Below are 10,335 nucleotides of genomic sequence, written 5' to 3'. Positions count from 1 at the left end.
CCTGCACAGTTCGTGCTGGCGAGCTCCGCAGCAGTGGCGGGGCAGCTGTGGTGGCCTCTCCAGCTGTGCCTCTGCTGCTGCGTTGCAGGAAGGGTCGTCTGGGGCGCGTTGCTTGTCTCAGAGGCAGGAACATGATGCCGGAGCATGGAGCAAATGCAGGCTACATGGATGTTTTTTTTCCTTTTCCAGTTGTCCTGTCATGGAGCACAGCCCAGAGAGCAGATTGTGGGTGTGCTGCACTGTTGCAGGGCACTGGGGTGCCCATTCACTCCTTTCCCACTGCTCCCACCCCACTCCTTCCCACCTCACTCTCCCCCCAGCCTCTCTGGGAAGCTCCTTTTCCCACGCTTGCCTGAGGCACAAGGCTGCTCTGGGATTTGGAAACCAAATCGGAGTGGGGCAGATGCCTCAGCTCTGCCCTTGGCTACCAGCTCAGTCTCCTGATCCAGCGTCAGGGCTGCCGAGCAGGTTTGGACTCGGCAAACGCCAAACTGCTGTGTGCTGTGGGAAAGGGCCATGAGCGCCAGGGACTGCAAACGGTCCCTGCAAACACACGCAGTGGGTGCTGCTTCATGGGGACCACCCAAAGGAAAGGGTTGGGAAGGGCTGCAGGATGCAACCAAGGGAAAAACTCCCTCGTAGACAAAAGGAGCTTGTGTAGTGCTGGAAGCCCTGATCACAGCAAGGGCAGGAGAGCAAGCATCCAGCACAGAGTGGTATTGGTGCTCCCCAAACGCGTTTCCACGTGGCACCAAATGTTACTGGATGGGGGACGTTTCCAGGAATGAAGTATTTTCATTTATGGACTGTTTGGTACTGTAATCTCCATCACTGGAGGATTTAAAAACTGGGTGAGACAAACACCTGGCAGGCGTGAGGATTCTTAATTCAACAGGCAGGAAGATCCTCTAGCCTCCTGTGATTTGTGATTTAACAATGACTGCCTATGTGTGCAAAGAGCCAGGCTCCACTCTGAGGAGCATGCAGTTTGAGGTGGTTATTTGTGGTCTTTGATAAAGCACCAGTGCTTTCACCATTTTTATAGAATCACAGAATGGTTTGGGCTGGAAGGGACCTCAAATCCCATCCAGTTCCACCCCCTGCCTTGTGCAGGGACACCTCCCACTGGATCAGGTTGCTCCAAGCCCCATCCAACATGGCCTTGAACACCTCCAGGGATGGGGCAGCCACCACTGCTCTGGGCAACCTGGGCCAGGGCCTCCCCACCCTCACAGCAAAACATTTATCCCTAAGATCTCCCATCTTCCAGCTGAAAACCATTCCCCCTCATCCTTTCCCTGCCCTCCCTGATCCAGAGCCCCTCCCCAGCTTTCCTGGAGCCCCCCTCCCTACTGGAAGCTGCTCTGAGGTCTGTTCAGAACTTTCTCTTCTCCAGGCTGAACAACTACAACTCTATCAGCCTATCCTCGTACAGGAGGTGCTCCAGCCCTCAGATCATCTCTATGGCTTCCTCTGGACTGTCTGTAACATGTATTCAGGCACTGCAGGTGCAGGTCCTACTCACAGACAGCTACTGGTGACTGACAAAGGGGCTTCCGGCCAGAGAAAACAAACCATGGTGCTCATACTCAGGTAACTACCCTGCCAAAATGGTGCCAGGTTAAGTCTGCGTGCTCCTTCCTAGGGGCCGAGTGCTTTGGGACCTGTGTTGGTACCATCCACTGGTAAAGGAAGGTTTGCTCTAGTGACATAAATCATGGGTGTTATATTTTGTTGCTTAATTAACTGCCCTAACGTCTTACGAAAGCTGCTGGGTGAGCTCCCTGCTGGGCTACTCCCCAGTGACAGTTTCAGCCGTTGCCCCGTGGTACGTGTTGAGATGTTCCTGTGCCAAGTACAGGCACCAGGCAGGGGACATGGGGCTGCTGCAGCTGCCTGCTCCTGGCTGGAGCGACACACACCGCGTCCAATGCCCTAGGTCAGGCATGGAGGAATTACACAAATCTGGAGCACAGGAAAGCTCCTGGGAGCTCCACAACTGGGTCAGGAGTGGAGGCGGTAGGGGTGATCTCGATTCTGTCTGGCTCTCACGGTGTTTCACAGGGCAACTCCTTCAGTGTCAAGGGAAAGAATCATAGAATCACAGGGAAGGGACCCACAAGGCTCATCGAGTCCAACTCCTGTCCTTGCACAGGACAACCCCAAAACTCACAGCGTGTATCTGAGGGCACTGGACAAATGCCACTGGAATATTTTTGAGCTTGCTCTCATGGCTGCTTCCCTGGGGAGCTGTTCCAGTGCTCCACCACCCTCTGCATGAAGAACCTTTTCCTAATGTCCAACCTAAAAACACCAACACAGATCCAAGTGAGAGTGGGATCACACTTTAGAGACAGACTCGAGCAGAGCTACCATCGCTATTCCCTGTTGCAGGAGCTACATCGCTCTGTTTGTCCTGCTGGGACCAAACCGAAGCAGTACAGGACGTTGAACAGAGCTGTTTTCATCCACTGACTTTGCCTGATGAGTTAAAAACCTATGAAAACCAGTGTTTGTCCCTTAATGCGTGCAGTGCTGCGGTCTCTGGTCTCGGAACAGGCCGGCAGTGCAGCTGCTCCTCCCCTCCACATCCCAGCATAGCTGTCCTTGCTGTCACTCAGCAAATGGCTCCATGCGTCAAGGTCACTTTATCCGCCCTCATCATGGACGAGAAACGCTCAGGTTAATGCGTCTCTAATTTAATAAACACGCTGGGGACGCCAGCTCAGGGCTGGGCTCTTGTCTTCCCTCTTGAAGGGCAAAATTTGATCTGCAGTCTCCGATGGCAGACTAGCCTCCCAGCTCCTCCGGACCATGACTGCAGTGTTGCCGGACTGTGCAGCCCTGTGCAAAATTAGGGAGAATGGAAAAATAACCCAGGCTTATTAAATAATTCAAAACCAGAGTTTAAAATTTAAATACTCTCCTCTAATCAGTAAATATTTTTTTCATTTGCTTAAAGTATTGCATTATTTTATCCTTCTAGTCACAGTTTCATCTTGGTTTTAACTATTTTCCATGTGTTGAACCATTTCTTCTCCTTTTACTGCAAAATATATCAGATATATTTAATTATATAGATATAAAATGTGTATGATGGTTATACAATGTTGGTAATTTGCTCTCAGGACTGGGAAGTTAGTAATTTTTTTCATGGTAAGAAAACACTGCTGTTAGATTATCGATACCCTCATGGATGTTGGGTTTTTTATGTGCTTTTGAGCACTCCGGCAGCACTAGGCTGTGGCTGCTGGCCCTGTTGGTCCCATATGCTTGGCAAAACCACAACGCAAACCCAGCAGGCAGCGTGCTGTTGCAAGAGCTGCAGTGAAGGGTAACCAAACACGTATTTTTGTGTGCACAGCCCCTGAACTTCGGGCAGAGTCCAATACCGAGATTCCTCTGTATTTCATAATTACTACAGTTGTGTACAAAACAACCCTTTTCCTGCAGATCCCAAAAGGTATAATAACAAATTAAGGAGGAAAAGCCAGATTTCCTTACTCTGCCAAGCAGAGAACACATATTCGCTGTTTTTACAGAACAATAGTGGGCAGAAGCCTTCTTTGCATTTCCCTGTGGTTTCTTTTCACTCGGTTTCAGGGCTCAGTTAGAAAATCAATGGCATCATCTGCGAACAAATAGCCCTGATTTAAATAACCCCAGTGTTGTTATTCTGTGTGCAACTCTGCCCTGCCCAGGAATGCTCCCAGCATTACAAAGGGGAGGAGGAGGCCGGGAAGGAGGGGAGGCCTGGGGAACGTAGGCTCCTGCGGCAAACTGCAAAGGGAACGGCTGCATCCTTCCTGCCAGGCAGAGCAGGCATGGCTCGGTCCTGGTTCCAGGAAGAGCCAGGGTGGCTTGGTCCCATGTCCCAGCTCCAGGTCCTGGCTCCAGGCAGAGCTGCGGTGGCTTGGTCCCAGCTCCAGGCAGGGGACAGCCAGGGTGACCTCTCTCTTCATTCCCTCCACATTTCTCTCTCTCAGATGTTTTAAAAGTCTGTTGTGCATTTTCTAGGCGAGATTGTAGCTGTATGAAAAACTGTAAAACGTTATTTTTAGGGCTTTTTAACCCAGTGTAACCACTTGCAGAAACACGTGTTTATCTTTGCCATTTCCTCTTTCAATGCGGAAGTTTTTAACACTGCACACTGAACCAAGTCCTTTTATTATTGTCTTTTAAACAGAATTTATGCTTTGGAAGCAGTGATGGGGCTGCTTTTCCCACTCCTGGTGATAAAAGAAGTAGTTATTATTACAGAAGTGGAATATTTTGGATTTAAGCCAAAGCAGAGTGAAGTTTCATCTAAATAACTGTATTTTTTTGTAAAGTTAGGCAGCATGTCCCTCTGATAGCTTTATTACTACAAAAAGCGGAGTGTTTTTAAGCTGAAGTTCCGTGAATATCCACCTCAGGAATTATATTTTTTTCAAAGTTAAGTTAGACAGAACGTCCCTCTGAGAGTGTGTTTTCTTTCCAAAGAAACTCCTAGGCACTTTATTTCCAGGCATGTTGGGTGTCTCCGCACCCCAAAGGCGAGTCTGTAGAGATTTATTTACTTTTTTCTGCCACAGCAGAGGAGGAAGGAGGGCAAGGAGAGGCGAGGGATACGTGACCCTGTCAGAAACATCCAGCCCTGCGGCAGAGACGAACAGGGAGGAAGCGGCGGAGCCCCAGCGCTCACTGCCCAAGATGGCGACGGCGCCTCAAGCGTCCCCTTTGTCCGTAGCCGCCGCCGCCGCAGTGCCGGGAAGGGCGCGAAACTAGGACAGCGAGGCCACGCCCCCGCGCACAAGCCCGCCAATTGCAGCGCGGCGCCGGCCCCACCCAGCCAATCAGGGGCGTCCACTTCTCGTCTCCTCACAGGGGAGCTTCCAACCAATCACCACCTCCCCTCGTCTTTGTTGGCGCTCGCCCCCTCCCGCCCCTCTAGCCGAGGCTCATGAATACTAATGAAGCACCAACCAATCAGGACGCGCGGCGGAGGGGGTGCTTTGGTGGCGTCGAGCGCACCGCCTCGCAGTGAGGGGACGATTTGCATATTCATAAGGGAGGCGTGACCGAGCGCGGGGGTTTATAAGGTGCCGCCCCGCCAGCTACCGCGTACATAGCGCCGAGACTTTGAAGTGCTGTGAGGACCCCGCACCTCCCGGGCACTGGTAAGGGGGCCTCCGCGGCGGAACGGGGAGCCTCCGGGCGCCAAGGGGAGAAGGAGCGCGTGTGCGGAACCAGTGGGGTTTTCGACATGGGGGGGTTGGCAGCAGGGTGCCCGTCTCGCAGCGTGTGCGTCCGCTGCCGAGGCGGTTAGGAGAGCGGTGGTGGTGTCCCGGCTGGTTGCCATGGGGGGTAGCGGAGGGAAAGGCGGTGGGGCAGGGGTGGGATGCGCGGTCTCGGGTACAAAATGGCGACGGGCCTTGGCAGCGCAAAATGGCGGCGGGCGAGAGGGGCGGGCCTTGCCCGAGGGGGCGGGATCATGGGAGGGAGGGGCGCGGTGCGAGGCGCGCATGCGCGATGGGAGTTCCCGGAGGGGCGGGGCAGCATGCCCCGGGATGGGCGGGACCAAGAGCATGCGCAGTGCGGTTCCCTAGAGGGTGGGGCTTCGGGGTTCTGGAGGGGCAGGGCCAAATGCGCATGAGCTGTGGGGGTGGTGGTGTCTCCGCGGGGCTGGGCGCGCGTGCGCCTTGATCACTCTCCTGGGAGGGGCAAGAAGTGGAGAGGGCATGCGCACTGGGCTCTCTCTCCTGTGAGCGCAGCGCGGGCTCCATGGTGGGAGGGGTAATGAAGGGCGCGGAGGGGAAAGCGGGTCCAGGGGTAGGGGGGAAAAAGCCCCCTGGCCCATTGAGGAATTGTATCGGGCCCGGGCATCAGCCTGCAGTGCCTAGGCAACCCTGCCGCCAACTCTATCCCCCGAGGAAAGGTGCTTGGACCCGAGCCAGGCTGGAGAGTAGCCCTCTTACAAGCGCTGGCTCATGTGTTCATGCTCCCAATATAAGGTTGCTGGTGGTGATCAGCTCAAAAATGTACCAAAAAGGGCAGTTTGATCCTTCCAGTCTTTCAGAATAATTGTTATGAGGCATTGATTGGTTTTTCCTTGCCTTGCAGGTCAGAATGGCATCAGACGAGGGAAAACTCTTTGTCGGCGGGTTGAGCTTTGACACCAACGAGCAATCGTTGGAACAGGTCTTCTCCAAATATGGACAGATCTCGGAAGGTGAGGTTGTGGGCTGAGTGGTAGCAGCTCCTGAAATGTGGTGGGGTGTATGGATGCTGATGGCTTTTCTCTTCTCTTCTTGGCAGTTGTCGTGGTGAAAGACAGAGAGACACAGAGATCCAGAGGGTTTGGGTTTGTTACTTTTGAAAACATAGATGATGCAAAAGACGCGATGATGGCCATGAATGGAAAGGTAAAGAGACTTGAAGCAGCTCCTTTTATTTCCTGAAACACAATAAGAGAAGCATAAAACGTCTTTCTGTTAAATGTTGTACAGGAAACCAAATAAACACCAGTGGTTTAAAGCAGATTATACAAAAAATAGAGTTTATCTAGAGCATAGCTTGCTAAAGTTTAATGTAGAAGTCTGAAAAATAGTGACACTCTATATGAATAGCTGTGTATACCAATGGAATGTAAATTTATTGCGTTGGTTGGCTTTTCGCATGAAATAAACTTTTTTTTAAGGACTTGTTAATTCTTGTCCTGTTCAGCTGGCAGAGAAGCTGTGTAACTTGTTGTACGTGTGCTTTGCTATTTAAGTATTTAAATGCCAAGTAGCTGTATCTTTCTGTTTCAGTCTGTAGATGGACGTCAGATCAGAGTTGATCAGGCTGGAAAATCATCAGAGAACAGATCCCGTGGGTACAGAGGAGGGGCTTCAGGGGGCAGAGGCTTCTTCCGTGGCGGCCGAGGCAGGGGTCGTGGCTTCTCCAGAGGTGAGTGTGCCCGAAAAACTCACAGCGTGGCAGGTTGGAACAGTGCTTGTTGGACCGCTTTGAAAACCCCATGATGTGGTGACTGTTCCAGGAGGTGGAGACAGAGGCTACGGTGGAAGCAGATTTGATTCCAGAAGCGGTGGATACAATGGCTCCAGAGACTACTATAATAGCAGGTAAAGTCGTCTGCCCGCCCGCAGGCTGTTGGGAAGCTCATGCAGTCCCTTGCCTGCTTGATGTGAGGAATGGTTGAGCAAATATAAAGCACTGGATGCTTTCCACAGCAGGAGTCAAGGCGGCTATGGCGACAGGTCCTCAGGAGGCTCCTACAGAGACAGCTATGACAGTTATGGTAAGTCCTGATTCAAACGGGAATGACGAGTCCATACGCTGTAGGAACTCTAAACCTTGTGACCCTGCGCTCGAGCCTGGAAGCGCTGTAAGGCTCGGTCGGGCTGTACCCGCTGTTTCTGTTCTGCCCTAAGAACCAATCTGCCAGGCTTTGGACGTGGTTGTGCCATTAAGATTCCTAATTTGTAATGCATGTGTAGGAGTTGCTTGGATCTAAATCAAAAAAAAAAAGCAAGTTTTTATAGTACATTCCTCGAGCTTGAGACTAAAGCCAAAACTTGGATTCCCTAACGAACTTTAATCAAGGGTGGGGGAGTTCTCTGACGCTGTAGCCGACTAGCGCTAGCTTCTGAAATAATGCAAGGGAGTAAAATGCTGGAACTTGTCTATGCTTCAGTGCCTTTACAATTGTGCCTGCTTCTTGTCCTCAGCTACACACAACGAGTAAAAATCCTTCCTGACTCAAGATCGTCCTTCCAATGGCTGTATTTATAAAGATTTTTGGAGCTTCGCTGAAATCGTTATTGTGTAGTACATCTACTTGTATTTTCACTTTTGTAGTATATTATCAGTTCTAATCTTTGTCAAACACAGCCTGACAGCTTCTGATACGAGATGGTCTGATTAGACTTTCCTTTTTAAGAAAGCTCTCTGCTTTCAAGTGTTTTTAAAACTTTTTTTTGAAAGCACTTCAGATTTTATTTTATCCGTCATGATGAGCCAAGGTGTTTTCTTTTTAAAGTTTGGGGCCCCAATTCAGTTTCTTTTGAGATAGAAAGGACCTTTAAATCAATGTTCACTGGAAGCTGAACAAGCTGTGGACTTATCTTTTTTTTTTAAGTGCATTACCTTCGTCTTTTGTAACATTCCTTTAGTGTAGCAAGGTAGGAATGCAGCCTGGGTACAGATTGGAAGGCAAACCACCTTGATATATCTAAAGAGAAACTTGCTTGTATGTTCAACCTGCATAACGGTATTTTTACTGTTGTAATCATGTAAATTACCCAGAAATAGACTTGCAAACTTACCATAAAAGAGGTTCTTGAAAATGTTTATTTATATTGTCCTTTTTTACTGGAAGAAATATGCATATTCCATTGATATTGTATTTGAAGTGGTAAAGGATTCTTGTATACAGTTTTCTTTGGCTTTACGAAGCCTATTAAAAGACCGTCTGAAATGAACTCTGTTCCTGACATTTACATTTCATTGCACAACACGGTCCTGGAAGATGAAGAACAGGCTAAGCGGTAGAGGAAGCCAGAGAAGACAACTAGCGATAGTTTCAGAGCGAGCTAGATCTATCAACCTGGTGCTGGAGTTTAATCTTAGACCAGTCTTGCCATGTGAATTTGTCTGCCTGCTGTCACACAAGAACAGTCAGCCTTGTCTAGCATAGAGACCAGAGGGATAATGCCGTAGGATGTTATAGTACAGCCTCAGCCAGCAGGAGTGGAGGGAGCACTGGTGCTGGGTAGGATAACAGATATTTCCTTTAAGCACTGACATAGCCTGCGTTGAGAAGCTGTAGTGAAGAATCTGTCCTTGAGTAACGGGACTAGTTATAGCTTGATAAGTGTGCAATGGGTAGGTAAACTGCCGTAACTAGCTAGCTTTGTCATTGCCTTACAAGTTCTAAGAATTCTTTGCTAGCATATGGAAACTGCAGTGTCCTTGGAGAAAAGAAGTGTTGTGCCTTCAACAGAAACCTCTGAGACGAAAGCTGCTCTCTTGGCTAGTTCATATGTGGAAATAGTCCTGTAATTCGAGGTAACTCCTTTTGCTCATGTCCGCATCCTTCCTCTTGTTGAGAGCTCATTTGAAAGTCTTAATGTACCTGTGAAATATTCCTTTTTTTTGACAATTTTGGTCAACTGATGGAAAAAAAAATATAACCCATGCCGAATGCAACCTTTGGCTTGTGGCACAACTGGTTCCACAGATCAGAGTTGGGCATGCAGTCATGTCTTGCTAGTAGGTATGGAAGCAAGATGGGAAACGAATTCCCTGACTCGATATGTGTTCATCTATTGAGACTCTTCCTAGACTTCATTAAGTTGCTCACTTTAATTGTAGCTTTCTTTTGCCATCCTACTTGTTGCCATTAACTTTTTCCCATAGCCCACACTTCCTAAGCAGCCATGTCAAAGTGGTTAACTCTCTGCTTAGGGGATCCAAAGATACATTGGCTGGCATTTCAAAGGCAGCAGCTGGCCCTGGAACAGTTTTCCCAGACTGTGCTTCTGTGGTGTGATGGGTTCAGCGAATGGCTTGTGAGCCCCTCGTATCCGATGTGACTGGGGGGAGGCAGGGGGGTGGAGATGCGAGGCCTCTGCCTGATGTCTTTGTTAATGCATCTCTGCTTTGGCAGGCTGAAGAGATGGACACCGGAAACAGAAGATAATCGGGAATCTCGAGGAAAAGAGAGTGTCCTGAGGAAAGGGGACCAAGGCATGAGTTTGCCAAGCAGGTAACGTCTGCCTCTCACCCTAGAGCTCTCCCTGAGCCACGTAGTTTGGCTCCATTGCCGTTGCAGTGCTGTTGCCTGAGGGGTATAAGCCGGAACAGGAGATAGATTTGCAGGTCAAGACGAAATACAGTGGTTTTCTTTGCCTCTAAACTGCTGTCTTTGTTCTCTTTCAGCAATGAAATGTGTCAGAAGAGCGAGGACAGCCCTTGAGTAGAGTGGTGAAGAGCTTGGAGCAGTGTTGATACATCTGTCAATTGAGCAAGGAAATAAGCTAGAATAAAATACTAGAATGTGGAAAAAATGGATTTCCGTGGTGCTCTTGTTGGTAAATGTGAGAACACTGAATTGTGGCTGTGGCATGCAAGAGTGGTAACTGGTGCATGGCCCAGTTATATAAAAGTCCAAACCAAACCGGTGCTGTGGTGGTTGGGGAGGGGCAGAGAGGCTGGTTATATGGAAGGGTGAGGTGGAGGAAGGTTCAATTGCATCATTGTAACTTGGCTCAAGTGGCCTGATTGCTTGGTTGGTGTACCTGCAGAGCCTCAGTAGTGAAGCAGCCCTGTGCAAAGGGACTGATTAGCAGT

The 10,335-nt window shown here is 49.7% G+C and overlaps 1 protein-coding gene across 4 annotated transcripts; it reads left to right on the top strand.

The window, feature by feature from the left end:
- The first annotated feature begins 5,010 nt into the window (after positions 1-5,010).
- CIRBP (cold inducible RNA binding protein) lies at positions 5,011-10,073 on the top strand. 4 transcript variants are annotated; one of them, XR_008447277.1, is made up of 8 exons: positions 5,011-5,159; positions 6,103-6,211; positions 6,298-6,404; positions 6,792-6,930; positions 7,022-7,106; positions 7,218-7,282; positions 9,653-9,751; positions 9,925-10,073. XR_008447277.1 is itself a non-coding variant. In XM_009568270.2 (7 exons), the coding sequence occupies exons 2-7, from the start codon at positions 6,109-6,111 to the stop codon at positions 7,727-7,729; spliced, it is 516 nt and encodes a 171-aa protein (XP_009566565.1). In that variant the 5' UTR covers positions 5,011-5,159; positions 6,103-6,108; the 3' UTR covers positions 7,730-8,465. The 4 variants fall into 4 exon arrangements, 2 of the variants coding, with proteins under 2 accessions (XP_009566565.1, XP_009566564.1); XR_008447276.1 differs by having other exon boundaries at positions 7,215-7,282; XM_009568270.2 differs by lacking the exons at positions 9,653-9,751; positions 9,925-10,073 and adding an exon at positions 7,713-8,465.
- Positions 10,074-10,335: the final 262 nt, after the last annotated feature.

Source organism: Cuculus canorus, chromosome 27, assembly GCF_017976375.1.
Source record: "Cuculus canorus isolate bCucCan1 chromosome 27, bCucCan1.pri, whole genome shotgun sequence".
Taxonomy (NCBI): Eukaryota; Metazoa; Chordata; class Aves; order Cuculiformes; family Cuculidae; genus Cuculus; species Cuculus canorus.
This window is presented reverse-complemented; position numbering and strand designations above follow the sequence as displayed.